At 44.6% G+C, this 27,152-nt stretch overlaps 1 protein-coding gene across 2 annotated transcripts in view; it reads right to left on the reverse strand.

The window, feature by feature from the left end:
• Window positions 1-869: 869 nt before the first annotated feature.
• Window positions 870-27,152, reverse strand: part of LOC119163175 (uncharacterized) — a 37,845-nt gene continuing 11,562 nt past the window's right edge. The window contains exons 1-3 of one of the 2 annotated variants that reach the window (XM_037415121.2): window positions 19,632-19,771; window positions 8,435-8,649; window positions 870-1,469 (exon numbers count right to left, since the gene is read on the reverse strand). In XM_037415121.2, coding sequence (XP_037271018.2) covers window positions 1,221-1,469; window positions 8,435-8,649; window positions 19,632-19,755 — 588 coding nt within the window. In that variant the 5' untranslated portion in view covers window positions 19,756-19,771 and the 3' untranslated portion in view covers window positions 870-1,220. Of the gene's footprint in view, window positions 1,470-8,434; window positions 8,650-19,631; window positions 19,772-27,152 lie in introns of those variants that run through there. The other variant, XM_075873944.1, reaches the window with a different exon arrangement.

Below are 27,152 nucleotides of genomic sequence, written 5' to 3' on the forward strand. Positions count from 1 at the left end.
GGCTGTCACAAAGCTTTCTTTTGTTCTTCTCTCACCGTTAACTAGCTACCACAGGCATCCATGACCACAGGGGCACGTCATTAATCATCGAGTTTAGAAGTCGGGATGGAGATCTATCCTTAATATTCAAGGTTGATCCGTTTACGAAAAACGGGGCTGTCGAACAGCAACAGACATTGCATAGCCACTTTTACATCAGTCTACGGTAAACTACTTCTGTACGACATAATTCACATAAAAAACAGCGCCAATAACGAGGGACAAGTGAAAGAAGGAGACAGACCACGTTAGCTACTTCTGTACGGAGACATTTTACTTGCGCGTTCTACTGATTCCTATGACGGGGATCACCTATATTTCTTTTTTTTTTGTGCTTCCCTATAACTTCCCTCGTATGACTTCAGCCTACAACTCGTACCTCGGTGATTCGAAAAAAAAAATTGCGGCAGACGATTTGTAAGACAACAACATATTTTAACCAAGCCCTTCAACGGTTATATACTTAAAAAGGTGTAGTAGGACGACTTTGAGAAGAAATAGCGGTTGGAAATTCAATTTTTTTCGCTATACTGTTTTTTTTCACTGATCCTACTGCAGATCATCCGTTTGTGTGCAGAATCTGCGACTAAATTAAATTTATTCAATACCAGAAATGACCTGTGTTGATATCTGCATTCACTCACCTCTAAACATGACCAGGGTAGAAAGCGGTGCTACTAGGACTGAACAATATGATATTCAAAAATATTCCGAAAACTATACAGAAAGAGTTCTCTCCTCTTTCGCGAAAGCTTACGAAAATACAATAGCTTGTTGTGAAGAACTGATAGTCTGGTTGAGCGCGGACGCAAATCGACACTCAATCAGCATGCGTGTTCCAAATAAACTTTTAATACTTATCTTACATTTGATGGTAAATAGAAACAAATAATCAACTGAAGTACAGAGACTATAAAAAGGGATGGCGAAGTTACCGTGATATAGATTGCTTTGGTTATTTTGTCACAGGCTGCAGTTCAAAAAATAAAACATTACTAAATGTTATTTTTTGTACATCATCATAGACAGTGAGAACGCAATCATTTTTCAAAACTGAAATTTCCATTATATTAAATATAAGGGTTGAGGATGGCAATTCGTTACAGGAAGGTTGCAACATTTTTTTTTCCTTGACGTTCATCATGGTTGAACGAAGTTTCATACAGCAGTCTCCGTTCAGCTCACAGGTTGATCGTCTTGCAAACGAGGACCTGATACTCAGTGTAGGAATACTCCTTGTAACCAAAGGAGACATAAAGGCGTCTTTGTGATGGATGAACCTTGCCGATAGTGAGCATGCCATTGTGCTTTGCTCTACCATTGTAGAGGGGCTCGCCGTCGTGGCTTTTGCCGCCCTGTAGGGCTCCGCTTGGCACTGCCCCATTGGATTCAGGTAGCCATGCCAAAGGAGCTCCGTTTGAGACAAGCACCTTCAAGAAAGTGGTTCAAATTTTAGTCATTTATAGTCTCCATATAACAACACTCATATCAACAGGCCGATATTACGTTGTATGTTCGAACAGCGATATATTGCCCGTAAATGAAGTGCACGGGCAAATTTACAAACTATTGTGGGTCTCATATATTTTTTTGGCCGAGTTAGTTATTGGCTCGACCAGGCCACTGATCAGGGTTTCCAGATCCTCAAAGAGAAAAATAGCCCCGAAATTACCTGAAGCAGCTAGAACAATAGCCAACCAGCAGCCGTCATTTTACTTTGGAGCCAGAAAAGTAGCCAAACGTGATTTTGGTTTAGCTGAATCATCATTGCGTTTCGACACTTAAAAATACAAACCTATACATCACAGCAATGTTTATCTCATCAAAATAGAGTAAAAATACAGATCAGGTGACTTCCTCGAGGAGGCATAATTACAACAAAAAATTGGCAGCTAGACCTCGCCGCTCATACTGTTCTTCCCACTGACGGCGAGCGACGTATATACACCATTCACCACTGGCTTACTGCCAATGAACTTGAAAGAAACTTTCTTCAACAAAGCATATACATGTCCCATGGCTTCAATGGAGGCGTGGGTTCACCGACGCAGATACAGTTGAACGAAAGGGCCAGTGCAAAACGTCAATGGCTCCACTTTCACTCTGAAGCAACAGACAAAATTACTCGCATCAAGTCCGGGACTATCCGGGAAGTTGCTGGTGCTGTCGAGCCTGTGAATTCCGTTCCCACCGAAATGCGCGCCGCCCCTATCACTGCAGAAAGACAAACTCAACTTACTGCCCCAGATGAGTGGTGGCGACGCTAGCACTGTTGATATTTTGCACTGGGCTATTCGTAATTAATAAGTGTAACTATACCTAAAAAAGAACTCGTGACCTGAAAAGACTGCTAGAACCATTTGGTACACACATCATGGTCTTCCATCCCAGTGACTGATGCCAAAGAACGAACGCCTTTCATTGAGAAGTCTGCTTTCAACGGACCAGGGTTATAAAGCTTTCTAGTGTGTTGTGGCCATGTAGTAACCATTCTGGTGTTGGGGGTCATGTCCTTGTAAAGAGCTGCTTATTTTGTGTAGTATATATACATCTCTTTTGGTTTGTACGCTGTGTGTGTTTGTACGTTACTCTCTTTTTTGTCTGCATAATATAATTTCAAAGTGGTGTTGACATTCTTTTCTCATTTATTGAGAGTGATTTGAATGGAAACGGAACAGGGTGTAACGAGTGAACTAAGTTTTATGAGTGATTGATGTTTTGTTGGGTATGTGGAAGGTGCTGGCTGCGTCAGAGAATGAGTGATTGTGGTCATTGTAGAATGTAGATACGGGCCATTTTCCGAGTCATTCTTCATTTTTCAAGAATAGCTACGCTGTCATTTTTGTAGCGTAGTCTAATTGGTGCAACAGATGCCCAGTGAAGGATTTGTAGTGCTTCTTTCTGGACGCATCATATTGTGTGCAATGTGCTGATTACATTTGTTGGCAATATTATTGTCCTTCGGCAAGTCACTCTGAATACTGCTTCATTGAATATCAAAATGGGTGACGGGAAGTGATGATTGATAGAGATAATATTCGTTGTGATTAAGTGAATACATGTGTATTTATTGGAAAACAAGGAAATTGTCAGCTGCCTGACCATTCTGACAAACTAGTGCCCGCGTTGCTTTAATTGTCTGACTGCTCTAATCAGCATGTTAAAGTATTTTATTGAGATAAAATCATATTAACTGTTGTGTTGGCAGCTCCAATGATAACTAATATTAACGGAGAGTGCAACTAAAAACAATCGCTTTGTAAGGGTCATTCCTGGTTGGCAGTCGATGCATGTTTGATTGCGATGGCTGATATCTTTGCAGACCATTGCTTTCGTGTCGCTCAGTGTGTTATTGGTTAATTTTATATTATTTTTATGTTATCTTTTACTCTATTAGCACATTCTGGTTGAAGCTGTGTAAATCTGGTGCCTTGTGTGTTCACATTAGATGGAGTGCAGGGTCATCGGTTTAACTGCAAGAGCCAATGCTGCAAATTTATGCAAACTCTGTCTTGTGCCACAAGGTAGTGCATTTCCCGTCTTCGATGCCTGCGCATCTCCTGCATATGCAAGCACTCTCAATTTTATTCTAACAACTTGAAAAAAATTGTACCTCCTTTACTAGCAGATATTATGCAAGAAAATTTACGCATCGTGGTTTAAAAAATAATTTACATATGCTTACACCATTTATACAAGAAGTATCAAGCAAAAAAAAAGAATCTCCTTGCATGTTTTCCAATGTCAAAAACCTGCTGATAAAAATTTGTCTTCAAAGTAAACTGGTTTGTGCGAATAAAAACAAAAACACGGAAAGACCGGACAAGGACAGGCACGTGTTAATGTGTCCTTGCAATAACTGCTCCAATTAGAGCTGTTATTTTGCCTGTCCCTGTCCGGTCCTCCTGTGTCCTTTTATTCATTTGAGCACACCAGTTTATTGTGAAGTATGAACTAACTCACGGAGCTGCAAGCATTACTTGAAAGGTCGTCTTGCTTCCGTTAGACAACTGGGCTCCCGACAGTCCAGGAGAACCTTTGAAAGGCTGAGTGCTTCATTTAATTTTGCAGATGGCAAGAAACAGGCAGTTAAAAAGCACGAAATCGGCATTTCGCAATGTCACTTGAAGTTGCCACAATACAATAGATTGAGACAAAGAAAGGTTTATAGGGTTTCGAACGAGAATGCATGTCGTCGTATTTGTATCCTGTGAAATGACACAGTGCCGGCATAGGGGCTTCTGAGTCAAGTTTGTGCAATTTGTTATTGTACAAGAGCAGTTGTGACTAGTGAAAGAAAATGCTTTACCCCAGCACAATACTGAAAAAAAGTGTTAGTTGTGTAAGAGTTCGATCATTTCATCGCGGAAGCAGAGCTAGCTCATTTCTGATACTCGGAGTTTTTGCTGCAATGTCAGCTTGAAACCTGAATTGCTAACCATTGAAGGCCGCCTTGATATTGTCAGTGTGCAGCTAACGCAGCTAAACATGCTGTATATTAAAGCAACCTTGCACAAACCTGTTATGAACTTGAAAGTTCCAGCTGGCTATGCTTGACTTTCTGTGGGTTTTTTGATGTTATAACAAAACGACAAAATGCGGGGTTTAAGATTACATAGGTTACGGTGAAGCAGATATGACCAGCTTCACCGCTGAAATATTATATATTATATAATAGATATGACCAGCTTCACCGCGTAGTGGTTAGAGCATCCGCCTCGCATGCAAGAGGTCCGTGGTTCAAATCCCGGTACCGCGCAGTTCCAAACCGAATAAAAAAAAATCCGCGTGTTGATGGAACTGCAATAAGAGGCCTGGGGTGCGGCCTCACCGGTAACCACCACCGGGAACACACTCCCTCACCAGAGAAGGATTGGCCACCCTGGTGCAGTACCTGGCCACTACCTCCCACATGCATACGTAAATAACTCACGGCCCTCAGTCCCCAGCAGCTGTGAAGCAACTGACCACGGCGGCGGTCAGATCTGCAACGCAGCAGAGTGTGCTAAGAATCTCTGGATCCGGACAGGCCGCCATTGGAACCTGAACTTGGCAACGCTTAACGCTAGAACCTTATCTAGTGACGGAAGTCTAGCTGTACTATTCGAGGAGCTAGAGGGTGTTAAATGGGATATAATAGGGCTCAGTGAGGTTAGGAGGACAGATGAGGCCTATACGGTGCTGCAGAATGGGCACGTCCTTTGCTATCGGGGCTTGGCAGACAGAAGAGAACTGGGAGTGGGGTTCCTAATTCACAGAAACATAGCTGGCAACATAAAGGAATACTATAGCATTAATGAAAGGGTGGTAGGTATCGTAATTAAACTGAATAAAAGATACAAGATGAAGGTAGTACAGGCTTACGAGCCTACATCTAGCCATGATGACGATTCAGTTGAAAGCTTCTATGAAGACGTGGAATCGGCAATGAGTAAGGTAAAAACACAGTATACTATAGTGATGGGCGACTTTAATGCAAAGGTAGGAAAGAAGCAGGCTGGAGACCAGGCAGTAGGAGATTATGGCATCGGTACTAGAAACGCCAGAGGAGAGCTACTAGTAGAATTCGCAGAACGCAATAATTTACGGATTTTGAATACCTTCTACCGAAAACGAGAAAACCGCAAGTGGACATGGAGGAGCCCTAATGGCGAAAATAAGAACGAAATAGACTTTATAATGAGTGCACACCCAGGAATCGTGCAGGATATGGAAGTGGTTGGCAAGGTACGATGCAGTGACCATAGAATGGTACGGTCTCGAATTCGCCTAGACTTGAGAAAGGAACGACAGATACTGATACGCAAGAAGCCAATAAATGAGCTAGCACTGAGAGGGAAAGTTCAGGAATTCAGAGTGTCGCTGCAGAACAGGTACTCGGCTCTTAGTGAGGAAACCAACCTTAGCGTAGATACAATGAATGATAATCTGACTAGTATCAATACGGAGTGTGCAGTGGAAGTTGGAGGCAGGGTAGTTAGACAGGACACTGTCGAGCTATCCCAGGAAACGAAGAACCTAGTTAAGAAGCGTCAAATCATGAAAGTGTCAAGTACAACAGACAAAATAGAACTGGCAGAGCTTTCGAAGTTGAATAATAGACGTAAGGTATGCGATGTAAGACGGTATAACATGGAGAGAATTGAACACGCTCTGAAAAACGGAGGAAGCGTCAAAGTAGTGAAGAGGAAACTTGGGATAGACAAAAGTCGGATGTATGCACTAAGGGACAAAGAAGGCAAAATAACTACCAATATGGATAGGATAGTTAAAATAGCGGAGGAGTTTTACAGAGATCTGTACAGTAGCCGAGACAACCACGACCTTAATACTATAATAACTAGCAGTAACCCAGATGACACCCCACCAGTAATGATAGAAGAAGTCAGAAAAGCTTTGGACACCATGCAAAGAGGCAAAGCTGCTGGTGAGGACCAGGTAACATCAGATCTGCTGAAAGATGGAGGACAGATTGCGTTAGAAAAACTAGCCACCCTGTTTACGAGGTGTCTCCTGACGCTAACATCATCTTAATACATAAGAAAGGAGATGACAAGGACTTGAAGAATTACAGGCCGACCAGCTTGCTCTCTGTAGTGTACAAGCTATTTACAAAGGTAATTGCTAACAGAGTAAAGAAAACATTGGAATTCAATCAACCAAAGGAACAAGCAGGATTTCAGACAGGCTACTCAACAATTGACCGCATTCATACTATCAATCAGGTAATAGAGAAATGCTTAGAGTATAACCAACCACTATACATAGCCTTCATAGATTACGAGAAGGCGTTTGATTCAATAGAAATATCAGCCGTCATGCAGACACTGCGGAATCAGGGCGTAGATGAAGTATATGTAAACATTCTGGAAGAAACCTACAGGGGGTCAACTGCTACCATAGTGCTTTATAAAGAAAGCAACAGAATACCAATCAAGAAGGGTGTAAGGCAGGGGGACACAATCTCCCCAATGCTATTTACCGCTTGCTTACAGGAGGTTTTCAGAAGCCTAGAATGGTAACAGTTAGGGATAAGAGTTAATGGAGAATACCTTAGTAACCTGCGCTTCGCCGATGACATTGCATTGCTGAGTAACTCGGGGGACGAATTGCAACTCATGATTACGGAGTTAGACAAGGAAGCAGAAAGGTGGGTCTTAAAATTATTCTGCAGAAAACGAAAGTAATATACAACAACCTCGGAAAGGAGCAGCGCTTCGAGATAAGTAATAGTGCACTTGAAGCTGTAGAAGTCTATGTCTACTTAGGGCAGGTAATAACCGCAGATCCGAACCACGAGATTGAAGTAACTAGAAGAATAAGAATGGGGTGGAGCACATTCGGCAAGCACTCTCAAATTATGACAGGTAAATTGCCACTATCCTTCAAGAGGAAGGTATATAACAGCTGTATCTTGCCGGTAGTTAGCTACGGAGGAGAAACCTGGAGACTTACAAAGAGGGTTCAGCTTAAATTGAGGACGATGCAGCGAGCAATGGAAAGAAAAATGGTAGGTGTAACCTTAAGAAACAAAAAGAGAGCAGAGTGGATCAGGGGACAAACGGGGGTTAAGGATATCATAGTTGAAATAAAAAAGAGGAAATAGGCATGGGCCGGGCATGTAGCGCGTAGACAGGATAACCGCTGGTCATTAAGGGTAACTAACTGGATTCCCAGAGAAGGAAAGCGGGTTAGGGGGAAACAGAAGGTTAGGTGGGCAGATGAGATTAAGAAGTTTGCGGGTATAAATTGGCAGCAGCAAGCACAGGACCGGGTTAACTGGCATGGGAGAGGCCTTTGTCCTGCAGTGGACGTAGTCAGGCTGATGATGATGATGATTATGATGATGATGATGATGATGATACCTAATAACTGTATATCTTGGTGTAACTATACTTAATAAATAAACTGTTGTAGTCGGAGCCTCATTACCCATATGGCTTAGCGCAACGCGAAAGAGAAAGCGAAGAAGGACGCACTCAGAGCTAGTTTGCAAGTTAACGCTTTGTATGCGTGCTTTATCTATGTGCATGTATGTCGCGCAGAGCTACGCCTTATGAATTATGAATTGCAACCCATTACGCCGACAATGTTCATTGACCAATTGAACCTTCAATTTCAGCTTTCTTATTTCTACCTGCACCACTTCAGGTGCAGAACTTAATCATTACGGCACTCCATAGACCCAAATCTGTTTTGTTCTCACCAGGTGACATACAGCTGATCGAACTGAAAACCGGACATTTTTGAGGACACAGCTTGTTTTGAAATCGTCCCATTTGTCCACCATTCGTACCTGTGCTGACGTCAGGGATCATATTCGTGTCGCTTAGCGAAATTTTTTTAGAGGGGTAGTAACATTCTTCATGAATCGCGTGAAAATGAGGAGACATACCTGGTAGTCGCGGAACATATGTTCGGCGCCGCCATGAGCCACGTAACAGAAGCGATGGAAAGGCACCACCTTTCCTGGTATCACTTCGCCCGCGTACGTGGCTCGCCCTACGTAGGTGACGTCCCCTCTCACGTCGTCACCTCCAGGCACTGCGTTCTCAGGAAGTTCGTCTCCGTGGCACGCAACCCAGCAGACTTCGAGCTTGTATTCACTCGCTGTATGAAATAGAAATTTTAATGAACACCTGAAATCATTTTTACTTGAGGTTAGTCGTTTTGAGTCCCAAGCCTAATGAAGCTTGTTAGTATTCTCAGATTTCATCAAAACGTAAGAAATGAATGAAAAATTACAAGTCTGGAAAAAGAAAGCTGCGCAAAGGCATGCCTGCGAGGCACCAGATTGTTTCAGAGTTGCTTTCCTTCCAGAAACGCTTTGCGCCCTACATCGATGCAGTTTTTGTATGAACATAACCATACAGCAACTACCGAGTATGGTACAGCTGGTGAGCCAGGTCAAAGTTTTGTAGCAGGGCATTCGAATCGGAAGAATTGAGGTCCTCTTAGTATAACGTTTCTACATTAAGGAAACAACAGCTCTATCATTTATAGACTTGATGAGATATCTCGATAACCCACTGCATCCATAAAAAGGCAACGCGAAGTAATAATCAAAGAATACATCCACCATTCTAATAAGTGTTACAGAAAACACTGAAGCGTTACTTTGAGGCCACAGTGGAGACAAAGCACGTACACTCTGAGAAGAGATGTGGTGCGAGTCATCACAGGACAATTAACAGGTGGTCGATAGAAACTTTCAAATTATTCCGAATGTCCTCGTATGTCTATATTTCTTGGTTGCACCCAGGCCTTTGGCTCGCTCGATCATATTGTCACGACGTCAAAACAGAGGTCTTGCCGCAGAGATTAAGACACCAGAAGCAGGTCGATCGTTTTTAATTAGAACGCGCAAGCGAGTTCGTCTTTTTCGTCCATTTCGTAGTCCTTCGTCGCACATGCACAACTGTCATCGTCTTTTTTGAGCAAGCACGTGACATTTGCCTCCCTCCGAAAGAAGCATCGTCCCAATGCGCAACCTAGGTGCTCTACCAGGCGTATGAAGTAATCGTACGAAAATGTTAACCGGGGGCTAATTAACTCAATAAATACGGTTTCATACGCACGACGTGCACGACTTCGGGCAAATGCTTTTGGCGCTTAGAACTACAATCAGTGTCGGGAACAACTTCGTAGTTCACGTCGTTCAAGCGTCGCGTGACGCTGTATAGACAAAAGTACCGTCTCCACAGTTTCTCAGACAGTCTACGTCGACGTATCGGAATCCAGACCCAAACTTTGTCGCCTGGTGTCTAGCTAATAAACTTGTGTCGGGTGTCGTAGCGTTGTGCATCTTAATGCTGCTGATGACAGATGCTCACGCGCGCGAGCTGTCTGGCTTCTTCGGCACGCTGAGTGAATTCTTCGGCGTCTACATGGATGTCGTCACACTCATGCGGCAACATGGCGTCCAACGTTGTCGTGACTTCGCGACCATAGATCAGACTGAACGGTGTCATTCCAGTGGTTTCTTGTCGAGCGGTGTTATAAGCAAAGGTCAAGTACGGCAATATCTGATCCCAGTTTTTATGTTCCGTGTCAACGTACATGCTGATCATGTCTGTGAGGGTCTTATTGAGGTGCTCCGTCAGACCGTTTGTCTGCAAATGGTATGCAGTTATTTTGCGGTGAGCTGTACTGCTGAGTCTGAGAACGGACTACAAAAGCTCTGCGGTGAAGGCAGGTCCTCTGTCTGTGATCACTGTTGTCGAAGCGCCACGCCGAAGGACGATGTTTTCGATGAAGAACTGAGCGGCTTCTGCTGCTGTGCCGCGCTGCATAGCTTCAGTCTCCGCATAACGGGACAGGTAATCAATGGCCACAATAATTCACCTGTTCCCTGTTTTGTAAGTTGGAAAGGGACCCAGGAAATCCATTCCAATCTGGGTGAACGGCTTTTCTGGTGCTTCGACTGGATGTAAAAGACCGGCTGGCTTGCTGGGAGGCGCTTTGCGTCTTTGGCAGTCGGTGCAAGTTCCCACGTGATGGTTAACAGCAGCAGGTAAATTTTGCCAGTAGTACTTGCATCATAGTCAGGACAATGTTCGGGTGTAGCCGAGATGACCAGAAGTTGCTTCATCAAGGCACGCTTCCATAATTTCTTTTCGAAGGGTGGCAGGCACGACGAGCAAGTGCGGGTTACCGGTTGGTGAAAAGTTTTTCTTATATAGAGCATCGTTTCGCAAGCAAAACGATGGCAGTCCTCTAGCAAATAACCGCGGCACATCTTTACGTCGTCCTTCTAAATATTCAATGAGTGGTAACAGCTCAGGCTCACTGCGCTTCTCTCGTGCAATAGTGGCCGTGTTGACGACTCCCAAGAATGCCGCATCGATGTTTTCGTCATAGGAGCGACAGTTTCCACTGGCGACCGTGAGAGACAGTCGGCGTCGGTGTGCCTCTTCTCAGATTTATAGACGACGATCATGTCAAACTCTTGAAGCCTTAGGCTCCAGCGCGCCAAACGACCAGATGGATCTTTAAGGTTGGTGGGCCAGCACAAGGAGTGATGGTCGCTAACAACCTTGAAGGAGCAGCCGTACAAATACGGACGAAATTTGATGACTTCCCACACCACAGCGAGACACTCCTTCTCGGTGGTCGAGTAGTTCTCCTTTATGCGAGAGAAAGTTCTGCTGGCGTAGGCTATTACTCTTTCACGGCCGTCTTGACACTGCACCAGAACGGCACCTAGACCTACATTGCTGGCGTCAGTGTAAAGTACCGTATGGGCGTCCTGGACGAAGTGCGCAAGGACTGGAGGTGTTTGCAGTCGTTGTCATAGTTCATTGAATGCCATTTGCTCCTGTTCACCCCAAAAGAAGGTGACGTTCTCACGTGTGAGTCGTGTCAATGGCGCCGCAATAGACGAAAAGTCCTCGATAAATTGCCGGTAATAGGCGCACAACCCTAAGAAGCGTCTCACAACCTTTTTGTCACGGGGTGCAGGAAATTGCGCTACGGCAACTATTTTGGCCGGGTCAGGTCGAACACCCTAGTGACTTACGACGTGGCCTAGGAAGCTGAGTTCATTGAAACCAAAATGACATTTTTCCGGTTTTAAAGTCAGGCCGGCCGAGCGTATGGCTTGGAGTATGGTGAATAGACGGCTGAGATGTTCCTCGAATGATGCTGAGAATACAACAACATCGTCGAGATAGACCAAGCATGTTTGCCACTTCAGACCTGATAGTACGGTGTCCATGAGACGTTGAAAAGTGGCTAGCGCCGCGCACAACCCAAAAGGAAGCACCTTAAATTCGTAAAGGCCATCAGGCGTCACAAAGGCGTTTTTTCACGATCTCTCTCGTCGACTTCTATCTGCCAGTAGCTGCTTCGGAGGTCCATTGAAGAGAAATAGCACGCATGACGCAGCCGATCGAGTGAATCGCCTATGCGAGGCAGTGGATAGACGTCTTTCTCCGTGACTTGGTTCAGCTTGCAATAATCAATACAGAAACGCAAGCTGCCGTCTTTTTTCTTGACCAAAACCACGGGGGACGCCCAAGGACTTTTCGAAGGTTGTATGACGTCATCCACGAGGATCTTCGGTACTTGCTTCTTAATCTCCTCGCGTTCTTTCGGAGCCACACGGTAGGGGTTCTGACGAATCGGTCGCGTGTTGTCTTCAGTAATGATGCGGTGCTTGGTCAATGGCGTCCGCTGGACCTTTGACGTTCGCGAAAAGCAGTCTTATAATCGGTGTATAAGTCCAAGCAGGCGCTTCTTATCAGAGGGCGGAAGCGTGGAGCAGATGTTCACCGACAAAGTTGTCCAGGCAGGGACTGTCGCGTCGTCTGGTTGCAAAGCACAGCAATCCCCGGCTTGGTCTATATCGTCGAATTAGGCAATTGCGGTACCCTTCTGGATTTGACGGCGCTCGTTGCTGAAGTTTGTGAGGAGCACTTCTGCCTGTCCACCAATAAGCGTTAGGATGCCTCTCGCGATGGAAATGTCTTGCGTGAGCATAAGAGCGACTATGTGCTCCACTATCACATCTTTATAGGAAGGCCACCCACTGGACACAGACACAAGGCAGCAGGATCTCGGTGGGAGCGTCACATCGTCGGCTATTCGCAAACGGCCGCGTAGTTCGTCGCGGCTGTCGTCGACATGCGGATGTGTGCAAAACGTCACTATACGTTGAGGGATGTTGATAACAGCGCCATGATCTTGAAGAAAATCCATGCCCAAAATTAGCTCTTTACAGCAGTCTGGCAACAGGACGAAAGTTGCCACGAAGCTAGAATCCCCAATGCGAAGTCGAGTGGTGCACTTACCCGTGGGAGTCATCAGCTGACCACGAGCAATCCTTATGTGCGGCCCTGTCCAAGGTGTCTTGACCTTTCTAAGGCGGTCGGTGAGTTCTTGTCGCATGATTGAGAAGTCAGCGCCAGTGTCGACCAGTGCTGTAACGTGATGTCCGTCAATGAAAACGCCAAGATCAGTACGTACAACTTCACCGGCATTAGTATTCGTCGTCGTATTCGTCGTCGTATTCGTCGTGGTTGACGACATATCTTCTTGCGATGATAGGGGGAACTTTTCGGTGTCTCGACGATTGGCAACCGTGCCCCCGGAGGTCGCAGCAGTTAGTTTCCCCGGCGCATGCTAGGCGAACGGCCTCTGGTGACGTCCGCGTAGCTCTGAGGGAAGTCACGGTGAGGCGCAGGAGATGGAGATCACCAGCGACGCGGTGTAGTTGCTTGGCCAATCGACAGTTGATTGGCATCGTGGGCACGACGGTCTTCAGAGCGAAAAGAAGCGGGATGAGGAAAGTTCCTGAACCCGGAATCGCTATGACGGCAATAGCGGGCAATGTGACCTGGTTCTCCGCAGCGGAAGCAAATAGGTCGACGGTCGGCCATGCGCCACAAGTCAGTTCGGCGAACTGGTGGTCGTCTCATGGAATCCCGTTGCCACCAAGGTACGGTCGCGGGTCATGGCTGGAAGGGTGTCGCCACAAATGACGGTGGAGGACGACTGACCGCCTCAGCGTAGCTCGCTAGATGTGGCTCAGGACTTGGCGCGGGTGGTGTAATGGCTTGCCTCAACTCCTGGCGGACGATTTTGGCAACAGATGCGACATGCGGTTGGGTAGGAGGGACGCAGATGGCCCGAAGTTCCTCACGCAGTATTTCCCTAATTATTTGTCGCAGGGAACTTTCACATACGGCAGTGTTCTGAGCTGCAGCACTTACTGCCGTGTGTATCGGCAGGCGGTCAAAGTGTCGGTATCCTTGTCGCATTGCGCGCTCGATGACAGTCGCCTCTCTTATGAATTAATCTACTGTTGTAGGTGGATTTCATACGAGGCCCGCAAACACTGGTTCTTTGACATCCCGCATTAGGTGACGTACCTTCGTCGCCTCGGGCCTGTCAGGGTCAGGTCGTCGAAACAGCCGGATCATACCTTGTTAAAAGCAAGTCTTCGTACGTCTCAATGGGGAAGCCAGCACTCACTGATCCGATGGTATTTTTCTGTATTTGTTGCACAAATGAGATAACTCATCCTTCAGCCACAGTAGGTGACGGTCATCACTTCTGAAAATAGGAGCTTTGTGGCCGCTTCCATTAAATGAAGTGTCACAGATGTCAAACCATATCTTCATGGACTTCATGGAGAAAACGGTTAAACTTGCTCCCTTGACATCTCTGGCAGCACCTGTGGAATTTCGCTGAAGGTGCGCTACGGCTGCAGACACCTGAGGGGCGAAAACTTGAACTGTTCGCAGCATAATAATTTTTCTCCAAGTTAGAAGGGTAGACATGTTTCCTCGTCAAATTTCGGGCCAGGTTTACAGACTTGTGTTTTTGATGCTCGTATAATTTCTGCACAAACATCATTTAGGATTCGCTTCATTAATCACAGAGCCCATGCGAAATCAGCCCCAAATCTACCCCTATCTTAATCTTCCCGACCATGCATTCGACAAACTATCAGTAACGCTCTTAGAGACGGGAATTCAATCGAACCGAGAACGTGAACAACGAGAGTCATACCTTATCCACCGATTTAACACCCTCGATAGAGGAATAAATGAGAATCCTAGTACACTTGCAGCAATTAAAGCATTAGAAAACAATAACGGCAATAATAAAAATAGTAACTGAGTTCACGGCACTGCAGCTGCGAAGGGCACGGGACAACTCAAAACAATTCCAAGTGTAACTACTCTTCCTAAGTGCAGCTGTCATCTGTTTTCTGTTTTCTTTTACTACCCAATCAATTGTACCATGCATGACATGCCCAACAGCAACCTGTGCACAGCCGGGAGGCCCCTACTGCACGCGTAATCCAGAAGCGGGCAAGAAATTCGCATTGCGCCCGCTTACCAGCCTCTGCCGCTCTACGCGGCACGCCTCTTTCTACGACAAAATTTTGACGGGGCTCCGAGTAGTTAAAGGCTTAGGACTTCCTAAAAAAGCTCTTTTTTGCCCCACACTGAACAGCCAGTGCCAGGAGGCGTTTCGGGAAGAATGCGTTAGTGAAAGGAAGCATACACAGACCGCTGACATCAGAAAGGCGAAGGGGAGAATGGGGAGACAGATGATGGGGGAAGTGGAAGGAAGAGTGAAAGGATGCGCCCGATTGATTGATTGATATGTGGGGTTTAACGTCCCAAACCCATCATATGATTATGACAGACGCCGTAGTGGAGGGGTCCGGAAATTTCGACCACCTGGAGTTCTTTAACGGGCACCCAAATCTGAGCACACGGGCCTACACCATTTCCGCCTCCATCGGAAATGCAGCCGCCGCAGCCGGGATTCGAACCCGCGACCTGCGGGTCAGCAGCCGAGTACCTTAGCCACTAGACCACCGCGGCGGGGCAAAGAATAACCAGCCATGAGCAGGAATCGAACCTACGGCCTTCGAATAACGCATTCGAAAGGATGCGCCCGAGGGGAGTCCACCTTATATTCTTTTTTTTTTCCTTTTTTCTTAAGGTTAACAGCCGAACGCGCTAGCGAATTGCACCACGGAGGCAGTCATCCTTTTTTTCCTCTTCTTTTGCTTTTTTCTGTCTCTTTTTCCTTTTTCCTTTCCCTCTGATTTGAAATTGTATAAAGCTGAGCACCAACAAACTGTTCCTTTAATCCTCATGAAGGCCAGACTCTAGGCCGAAACGTCGAAATAAACCACGTTGTGACCGCTCACGGAGGATCTGATGGACTATATGCAACGCTACGGCCACTCAACGACCATGCCTGCCTATATATATATATATATATATATATATATATATATATATATATATATATATATATATATATATATATATATATATATATATATATAGTGGGAGTAATAATTCAATGGGCCAGTTAGTCTTCGTGAAGGTATGGGATATGGCACAACGGGAGCGTTGTCAACAAGGATAAATATATTTATTTCCCAACAGTTTCGGGAGGGGACCTCCCTTCATCAGGGGATGAGTTATATATATATATATATATATATATATATATATATATATATATATATATATATATATATATATATATATATATATATATATATATATATATATATATATATATATATATATGCTCACGGCTGGTTATTTTTTCATCCACTTTTCTTTCTTCTTTCTTCTTATTTACATTCTATTGGTTCTAATAACTTCCCCTGTACATTCCTTGGCATTACTGTCTGTGAGATCTCATTAATATTGTGTTAAAACAAACACGGAAAAACGAGCCCTTAGGTATACACTTCTTTCCCTTATATATATATATATATATATATATATATATATATATATATATATATATATATATATATATATATATATATATATATATATAGCAGCTGCGAAGCAACTGACCACGGCGGCGGTCAGATCTGCAACGCAGCAGAGGGTGCTAAGAATCTCTGGATCCGGACAGGCCGCCATTGGAACCTGAACTTGGCAACGTTTAACGCTAGAACCTTATCTAGTGAGGGAAGTCTAGCTGTACTATTCGAGAAGCTAGAGGGTGTTAAATGGGACATAATAGGGCTCAGTGAGGTTAGGAGGACAGATTAGGCCTATACGGTGCTACAGAATGGGCACGTCCTTTGCTACAGGGGCTTGGCAGACAGAAGAGAACTGGGAGTGGGGTTCCTAATTCACAGAAACATAGCTGGTAACATAGAGGAATACTATAGCATTAATGAAAGGGTGGTAGGTATCGTAATTAAACTGAGTAAAAGATACAAAATAAAGATAGTACAGGCTTACGCGCCTACATCCAGCTATGATGACGATTCAGTTGAAAGCTTCTATGAAGACGTGGAATCGGCAATGAGTAAGGTAAAAACACAGTATACTATAGTGATGGGCGACTTTAATGCAAAGGTAGGAAAGAAGCAGGCTGGAGACCAGGCAGTAGGAGATTATGGCATCGGTACTAGAAACGCCAGAGGAGAGCTACTAGTAGAATTCGCAGAACGCAATAAGTTACGGATTTTGAATACCTTCTACCGAAAACGAGAAAACCGCAAGTGGACATGGAGGAGCCCTAATGGCGAAAATAAGAACGAAATAGACTTTATAATGAGTGCACACCTTGGAATCGTGCAGGATGTGGAAGTGATTGGCAAAGTACGATGCAGTGACCATAGAATGGTACGGTCTCGAATTCGCCTAGAATTGAAGAAGGAACGACAGAAACTGATACGCAAGAAGCCAATCAATCAGCTAGCACTTAGAGGGAAAGTAAAGGAATTCAGAGTGTCGCTGCAGAACAGGTACTCGGCTCTTAGAGAGGAAACCAACCTTAGCGTAGATACAATGATTGATAATCTGACGAGTATCATTACGGAGTGTGCAGTGGAATTTGGAGGCAGGGCAGTTAGACAGGACACTGGCAAGCTTTCCCAGGAAACGAAGAACTTAATTAAGAAGCGTCAAATCATGAAAGTGTTAAGCACAACAGACAAAATAGAACTGGCAGAGCTTTCGATGTTGATTAATAGACGTAAGGTATGCGATGTAAGAAGGTATAACATGGAGAGAGTTGAACACGCCCTGAAAACGGAGGAAGTGTCAAAGCATTGAAGAGGAAACTTGGGATAGGCAAAAGTCGGATGTATGCACTAAGGGACAACGAAGGCAAAATAACTACCAATATGGATAGCATAGTTAAAATAGCGGAGGAGTTTTACAGAGATCTGTACAGTAGCCGAGACAACCACGACCTTAATACTATAGGAACTAGCAGTAACCCAGATTACACCCCACCAGTAATGATAGAAGAAGTCAGAAAAGCTTTGGAGAGCATGCAAAGGGGCAGAGCTGCTGGTGAGGATCAGGTAACATCAGATCTGCTGAAAGATGGAGGACAGATTGTGTTAGAAAAACTAGCCACTCTGTTTACGAGGTGTCTCCTGACGGGAAGAGTACCAGAGTCTTGTAAGAACGCTAACATCATCCTAATACATAAGAAAGGAGATGACAAGGACTTGAAGAATTACAGGCCGATCAGCTTGCTCTCTGTAGTATACAAGCTATTTACAAAGGTAATTGCTAACAGAGTAAAGAAAACATTAGAATTCAATCAACCAAAGGAACAAGCAGGATTTCGAACAGGCTACTCAACAATTGACCACATTCACACTATCAATCAGGTAATAGAGAAATGCTCAGAGTATAACCAACCACTATACATAGCCTTCATAGATTACGAGAAGGCGTTTGATTCAGTAGAAATATCAGCCGTCATGCAAACACTGAGGAATCAGGGCGTAGATGAAGTATATATAAACATTCTGGAAGATATCTACAGGGGATCAACTGCTACCATAGTGCTTCATAAAGAAAGCAACAGAATACCAATCAAGAAGGGTGTAAGACAGGGGGACACAATTTCCCCAATGCTATTTACCGCGTGCTTACAGGAGGTTTTCAGAAGCCTAGAATGGGAACAGTTAGGGATAAGAGTCAATGGAGAATACCTTAGTAACATGCGCTTCGCCGATGACATTGCATTGCTGAGTAACTCGGGGGACGAATTGCAACTCATGATTACGGAGTTAGACAAGGAGAGCAGAAAGGTGGGTCTTAAAATTAATCTGCAGAAAACGAAAGTAATGTACAACAACCTCGGCAAGGAGCAGCGCTTCGAGATGGGTAATAGTGCACTTGAAGTTGCAAAAGACTATGTCTACTTAGGGCAGGTAATAACCGCAGAGCCGAACCACGAGATTGAAGTAACTAGAAGAATAAGAATGGAGTGGAGCACATTCGGCAAGCACTCTCAAATTATGACAGGTAGATTGCCACTATCCCTCAAGAGGAAGGTATATAACAGCTGTATCTTGCCGGTACTTAGCTACGGAGCAGAAACCTGGAGACTTACAAAGAGGGTTCAGCTTAAATTGAGGATGACGCAGCGAGCAATGGAAAGAAAAATGGTAGGTGGAACCTTAAGAGACAAGAAGAGAGCAGAGTGGATTAGGAAACAAACGGGGGTTAAGGATATCATAGTTGAAATCAAGAAGAAGAAATGGACATGGGCAGGGCATGTAGCGCGTAGACAGGATAACCGCTGGTCATTAAGGGTAACTGACTGGATTCCCAGAGAAGGGAAGCGGGTTAGGGGGAGACAGAAGGTTAGGTGGGCAGATGAGATTAAGAAGTTTGCGGGTATAAATTGGCAGCAGCAAGCACAGGACCGAGTTAACTGGCGGAACATGGGAGAGGCCTTTGTCCTGCAGTGGACGTAGTCAGGCTGATGATGAAATATATATATATATATATATATATATATATATATATATATATATATATATATATATATATATAAGGGAAAGAAGTGTATACCTAAGGGCTTGTTTTTCCGTGTTTTAACACAATATTAATGAGATCTAACAGACAGTAATGCCAAGGAATGTACAGGGGAAGTTATTAGAACTAATGGAATGTAAATAAGAAGAAAGAAAAGTGGATGAAAAAATAACCAGCCGTGAGCAGTAACCAATGTACACCAGAGACCAATATACAAAAGTTTAGCACAAGTATAGCCTTCAGCTTCGTGTGCGAGAACCAGCACATTTACCGCAAAAATATAAGACATAAAAGCAAGCAACCTACCTCCGTAGTCTGCCATCGTTTCTGCTTGATTGTGTGCTGTATTGGAGTGACAGCTGTGAAAGGAAAGAGCGCCTAAGAATATGGCAGATGAACGACGTAGCATTGTTCCGGTATAAGACGCCATGTTTATATATAGGGAAACTGACTAGGGTAACGCGGAACCTTCTTCATGTCTAATCGTGCTATTTTATCTTCCTTGTTTCGAGAGCGTTTCAACGTCAGGTGACAGACCGTTTGTTTATCACCGCATTGGTCACGGTATGAAATGACTGCGCAGGTGTGGAACAGGATCAGAGGCCCAAAATGTGTGCCAATAACCAAAGACAGATGATGACCCGCTGTGAATCACGACCTCTTGAACACATCCAGTGAAGCCGTTACAAGCTTTGACATAGCGTGTTATCTCTGGGCGCGATGAGTAATAATACAAAATTTACCTTCCGCGCTGATCATCGTAATGTGATACAGGTGATGAGAGATGTTAAATATATCAAAAGTATTTGCACTCCAGCGTTTACTGTATAACAAGTTATTTTTATGACGGAAACCGCATAGCTTGCAGGTGCGTGCCCACATATTACAACTGTGATGCAAAGACAACGTTCATATCCAGACTTCTTTATATATATGAATTTTTCGATGCTACGGCTCCACCAGAAAGATGCTGACAAGAGGACATTTATATTCATGGCCAATAAGTGGGCGCCACGCCTTTTTTCTTTTTTTTTCAGAAACATTCATACAAAGCCAACGTGTAAAGAAGTAAACGTTTCATTTTTAGTTTAAAATATTCGGTACTTTTAATTGCGCTGTAGGAGTGACAGGTAAAACCAAATCGTAAGCTTGGATGAAAAGCTTTTGCACCTCTGGACATCGGACCCCCATTAGGCGTTTGCCGATAAGGCCACCATTAAGAGGGAGCAGTTTGTGTTTTCGTCCACTTTATATGTATTTAAAATTCATAAATACAACACCTCATCTGAATACCAGAAATAACAATTATTGCGTTTTCGTTCACTACAAACGAGCCTCATTTACAACACATGTCCCAACGTTGAGGCTGTATTGTGACTTCTTTAAAAGAACAAAATTACTGCTATCTGCCTAAAACAAGAAGCCTTCCCTGAAAACATATTTGACGAAAAAAACTAAGCACCCCAAGCAGCATGCGAATTTTTTTGGAAGGCTCGAAACTGTAACTAGAAAGATGCAAGGTTAAATATTAGTTATTCTGTAAAGATATTTCTTCCCCAGAGAATGTCACAGGATTTACAAACTTTTACGCTTTGGAATAGATTTTTACAATAGCTTAATTAGAATCACGTTTTATATTCTACATTTCTCGTAGAAACGTAACTTGTAACGTGACGTTATAATTTATATCAGCTAACTGTCATGACACTTAGATCAAGGATTGCGTGCAATGGCATTTAAGTTTAGCGAGCGACCAACTTTAGAAAATATGAGTTATGCCCGATTCTAATTCCTGAACTGATCATCAAGCTATTCTAATAATATTAGGCCACAGCACAGTTATTAAATGCGAAGCCTTTCTTAGCGAACTTCGGCAACATTGAGCGTATCTATCTATCTATCTATCTATCTATCTATCTATCTATCTATCTGTCGCCGCCTACGACTTTTAGCTATCCGGGCCGTTTCGATAATGATATCGATACCAAACTTGGTATGGCATAACATGACTGTATGAAGAACATATTTGACTAGCCATAACAAGAAAATCATGACACGAATGTCATGAATGTAAGGATTTACATTTCATGGTCCGGCAGCTCTCGCGGTGGTTTCGTTCAAATGACATGTTGGAAAACTGGTATGGTATGACGTGATTGCATGGAGAACACAAGCGACAGACCATACATGAAAATCATGACAGATGTGTCATACATGTAACAACATGACTATGTATACATGCCACGCTCATGATGCGCTCACGGCCGTTTCGCTAGCGTCACATATACCAAACTTGGTATTACGATACGTGAATGGATGAAAAAGGTATGTGACTAGGTGCAAGCATGACAATCATGAGATGCGTGTCATGTAACAACATGACTAATGCCACGCTCATGATGCGCTGGCGGCCGTTTCGCTAGCTTCACTTATACCAAATTTGGGATTACGGGACGTGACTGGATGACGAAGGTAGGATACTGGTGCAAACATGATAAACATGAGATGCGCGTCATGTAACTACATGACTACACGCTACGCTCATGATGCCCTTGCGGCCGTATCACTAGCTTCGCATGTACCAAACTCGGTATTAGACGACACGAACAGACGACATAGGTATTTACACATCCAAACATAATAATCACGAAATGCGTGTCATGTAACAACATGACTACATGCCATGCTCATGATGCGCTCGCGGCCGTTTCGCTAGCGTCACGCTACGTGAATGGATGAAGAAGGTATGTGACTGGTGCAAACATGATAATCATGAGATGCGTGTCATGTAACAACTTGCCTACATACCGGGCTCATGATGCGCTGGCGGCCGTTTCGCTTGCTTCACATATGCCAAATTTGGTATTACGTGACGTCAATGGATGATGAAAGTACGTGACTGGTGAAAACATGATAATCATGAGATGCGTGTAATGTAAGAATATGACTACATGCCACAGTCAAGGCGCCAATACATTTTGACGTGACGCGGTGCACGTGCTGGCCGGCGTTCCTTTCGTCGCGTCACGCCGGCGTTGCCACGCCAGGCGCCGTTCCTGACATATACTCGCAGGCAGGTGCGCGCCGCGCTGCGTTGCTCTGACGCATGGGCGTTTCAGAGCGTCCGGCGTCCCTCCGTCACGAAAAAAGGGTAACGCAGTATTGTCTGGGTAACGCATCGGCGCCAAATACAGCATGTTCCATTTTGCACCGGTTGCCATCAAGCTGCCTCGACGGACGCTGGTCGCGCCGGTCACGCCTGATGTCAGCCTATAGAGTGTTCGCGATTTGCTAACGCAGCGTTGCTGTGCCCCGCGTGCGCGCGCGTCAACGCTACATTAGAGTATATTGGGCCCTTCATGGTGCAATCCCAGCCGTATTACTAGCTCCACATATACCAAATTTGGTGTTACGTGACGTCAATGAAAGACAAAATATATGACTGGTGCAAACATGATAATCCTGACATGCGTTTCATGTAAGAACATGACAACATACCACGGTCATAGCGTGTTCGTGGTCGTTTCGCTAGCTCCACATATACTAAATTTGGTGTCACGTGACGTGAATAACTGACGAAAGTAGACGACACATCCAAACATCATAATCATGACACGGAAGTCATGTACGACATTATTTCTTCCACCGCGTAATGTTGTGCTGAATTTCAGATGACATATCAACCTTTCTCATTCGTGCTTCACATATCATCGATTCCCACTGTACGTGGGATCTGCCAATTTTTACAAGATGGATTATCTACAGCGCGAGAAAGCGTCATCAAAATATTGTTTAATGAAATGGAAGGAAATACCTTTATTTCAGTTCTGCAGGACGCGCTTGGCGCATAGCGGGCGTCTCCCACGTAGGGACCGACAGGGAGTACCTGGCGGCCGCTTCGTGGGCCAGCTGGATGGCTCATTGCTGGTCGGCGAGAAGTGGGCTAGCTCCCGAGGGACCTCTTCCACTTGTTTGAGGTAGAGTCGGGAGGGGTGTTTCTTCACTCCCAGAACATGTGTGCGCGTGTCGCCGTGTGTGCACACAAGGGGCACGTGTCGCTCGGGTATACATCAGGATAGTAAACGTGAAGCCTGGCAAGGTTTGGGTACGTGTGGGTCTGTAATAGGCGTAGGGTTAGTGCCTGCGGTCTGTCAATTTTTGGATGTGGGGGTGGAAACATTCGGTATCCAAGGTAAAAAATGCTTGTTATGTCATTATAGGTAATGGATGCATCCCGATTGGTATCTCACTCAGCGAGATGGGGTTGCCATGCGGCAGCGTGTTCAGTATGTGCGCATGCTGCATCATGGGCGATCTCGTTGAGGTTGGATAGGGCACCCGAAGAAACCTGGCCAAGATGGGCGGAGAACCAGATGACAGTGTGGTGCTTCAGGGCACTCGGGTCCGCGCTGCATGGGATACGTAAAACCTTGTCGGAGATGACGCAGCGATCGAAGGATTTTATGGTTGGTCTGCAGTCGCTGTAGATGAGTTCCCGTTTGCTGTCGAGAATACCTATAGCCATAGATACTTGCTCAGCTACTTCGGGGTTTCGGGCGATCATTGTGGCAGAGTTGAGAATCTGCCACGCGGATGATACGGTGACCGCGGCGAAAGCTCGGTTGTTGTGATAGGTAGCGGCGTCCACGAACGAGACGTTGCCCGCTTCCATGTCCATGCGCTTGAGAAAGGTGGTCGCCCGCGCAAGGTGCCTGCCTCTGTTGTATTCGGCGTGTACGTTTCGCAGAATAGGAGTGATCGCGATAAGGTCGCGGATTTCACGGGGAATTAGAGTCAACTCTAGGTTTTTTCTTGATTTATGCACTATAATCTCTAGATTAAACCCTGCATGCAAAACAGCGTCGCCTTGGCCGTCGAGGAGAAGAAGCCGAGCTCACACAGAATATGGCGGTCCGTTTTGGTGGTCGTGAGTCGGGTCAGTTGCACGCGTTCCTGAGCCTCGGTGATCTCTTGTAGCGTGTAATGTACGCTAAGCTCGAGAAATTGGTGCGTTGGAGTGGTGACAGGGAGACCAAAGGCTCGTTTGACTACCTTGCGAATAAGGGCATTGGTTGATCGCGCTCAGCAGTGACGTAGATAAAGTGACACAAAACAAACGCGTGTACGAGACGCAGCAGGTTGTCTTCTTTGAGGCCCTGGTGCCTGTTGGGTATACTCTACGTACGAGTCGTATGGCATTCTCAGTCTTAGTCCGGAGCTTGTGTACTGTTTGGGTTCCGCGGGACTCGATAATCATGCCGAAGACCCTGATGGTGTCTACCCTGGTGACTGTAAGGCCATCTCTGGTGTGGAGAGTGATGTTGTTTCAAGCGAGAAAAAAAATTGGCTGATCCTGCGTACTGTGGGAATCCTCGATATGCGAAGCACGAAGGAGGAAGGTTGATACATAACTTTGAAATCAGCACAACATTACAAGGCGGACGTGAATTATGGCGTACATGACTTCCATGCCATGATTACCATGTTTGAATGTGTCATTTACCCTCATCGTCTATTTTCATCACGTGATACCCAATTTATTATCAGGTGACGGTATGTGGAGCTGGCGGAACGGCCGCAACCGCACTATGAGCTTAGAATGTAGTCAAGTTTTACATCAAACGCATGTATGATCATCACGTTTGGACGTGTCATTTAATTTCGTCGTCTATTCACGTCCTGCGATACAAATTTTGGGATACGGGGAGCTAGCGAAACGGCCGTGAGCGCGCTATGAGCGCAGCATACAGCCATGTTTTACATGACACGCATATCATGATTACCATGTTTAAACATGTCATTTACCTTCGTAGTCTATTCACGTCACGCGATACCAAATTCGGTATATATGAAGCTAGCGAAAGGGCCACGAGCGCATTATGAGCGTGGTGCGTTGTCATGTGTTCACGTGACACGCATGCTATCACTATCATGTTTACACCAGTAATGTACTTTCGTCATCCATTCACTTCCCGTAATGTGAAGCTAGGGAAACGACCGCGAGCGCACCATGAGCGTGGCGTGTAGTCATGACAAGTCATAAGATAAAAATCATGACGTGCATGTAATGATTTCCACGTTAGGGTCTGTCACTTATGTTTGCTAAGCAGTAATGTCATACCATACCAGTTTTTTGAAATCTCATGTGAACGAAACCACCGCAAGAGCAGCAAAACCATGAAATATAAATCATGACATTATTGACATACATGTCATGATTTTTATGTAATGGCTAGTCAAACATGTTCTTCATACAGTCATGTTATGGCATACCTGGTTTGGTATCGATACCATCATCGAAACGGCAAGGAGAGCTAAATAGATAGATAGATAGATAGATAGATAGATAGATAGATAGATAGATAGATAGATAGATAGATAGATAGATAGATAGATAGATAGATAGATAGATAGATAGATAGATAGATAGATAGATAGATAGATAGATAGATAGATAGATAGATAGATAGATAGATAGATAGATAGATAGATAGATAGATAGATAGATAGATAGATAGATAGATAGATAGATAGATAGATAGATAGATAGATAGATAGATAGATAGATAGATAGATAGATAGATAGATAGATAGATAGATAGATAGATAGATAGATAGATAGATAGATAGATAGATAGATAGATAGATAGATAGATAGATAGATAGATAGATAGATAGATAGATACGCTCGAAGTCGCCGAAGTTTGCTAAGAAATGCTTAGCATTTAAAAATTATTTATGTTGTGATCTACTGATCTGTGCTTGCGCGTGTTTCGCCTGCGCATTAGCGTAAGCACAACATTCGCGGACGCGAGGTTTTACTTCCTCGGAGCAAAATGGCGCAAACAAGGAAGGGGAAAGGCACACCAGGATCGTGCCCCCCCCCCCCCCCCTCCGTATTTGTTTGACATGGGATACAGGGGAAAAACTTACCATTACAACCCTCCAAAAAACATTTCTGCCTACGCCCTGTCACTGCATGAACGTCTACGCGACCCATAGACGTTCTTTGCGCCACATAATCGCATGTTTATTTAAGTGCTTTATACTAGCACTTGCTTCACAAGTTACTCGTTAGGCAATACCAATGCTTGTACTGTGCGTTTAATGAGGTATACTGTCGTACGCCCAGGACCTGCAATATGTGCTGACGCTTTACTCGTGTGACTTGCGCTAACCTGATTCAGTGAGATTCAATTTTTTTTTCATGGGGCATTTTTTTTGCCCTAGTGTCAAGGATTTAAGTATAGTTACATATCTGGTTTGCAGGGCAGAAATTTTTTTGCAAAAAAAAATGTGGTGTACAGTATATCAATTTATAAAATGTGCTATATTCTTTGCTGGAAACCAGCGATGGTCGAGCGACAAATTTGGGACAGTTAGATAAAATAGCTTTACTCCGTTTCCCCAGCAAAGGTAAGAACTCTCGTCCAATCAGAGTTGTAGGAGCACGACAAATATATAGTCCCTCTACCACGCATATCGAATACGGTGGTGTTTTCGGGTTAGTCAAATAGCCTCGAACTTTCTTGAAGTGAAGCTTCGAGCCGAATGTGGGGCCAGTGCAAGTGTATATTCTCTGATCAACAGAGGAGAGAAACTTCAACAGGTGAGCAAAGTACGCTAATTGGTGGGAAACACAGACGGAGAACGCGAGCAGAGTCCTACCAGCGTTGCGCTTTCGCAAGAAATGCCGCGAGCATACAAAGAAGCTCAGTGATTTGGATTTCAGTGCGAAGGGTGGTGCTAGGGTTTTTCGGTGAAAAATGTAGGAAGGAAGTAACAGGAATAAAAGGAAAGACGGGGATATTAACCAGTCTATAAGAG

Source organism: Rhipicephalus microplus, chromosome 9 (assembly GCF_043290135.1).
Source record: "Rhipicephalus microplus isolate Deutch F79 chromosome 9, USDA_Rmic, whole genome shotgun sequence".
NCBI classification, from domain to species: domain Eukaryota; kingdom Metazoa; phylum Arthropoda; class Arachnida; order Ixodida; family Ixodidae; genus Rhipicephalus; species Rhipicephalus microplus.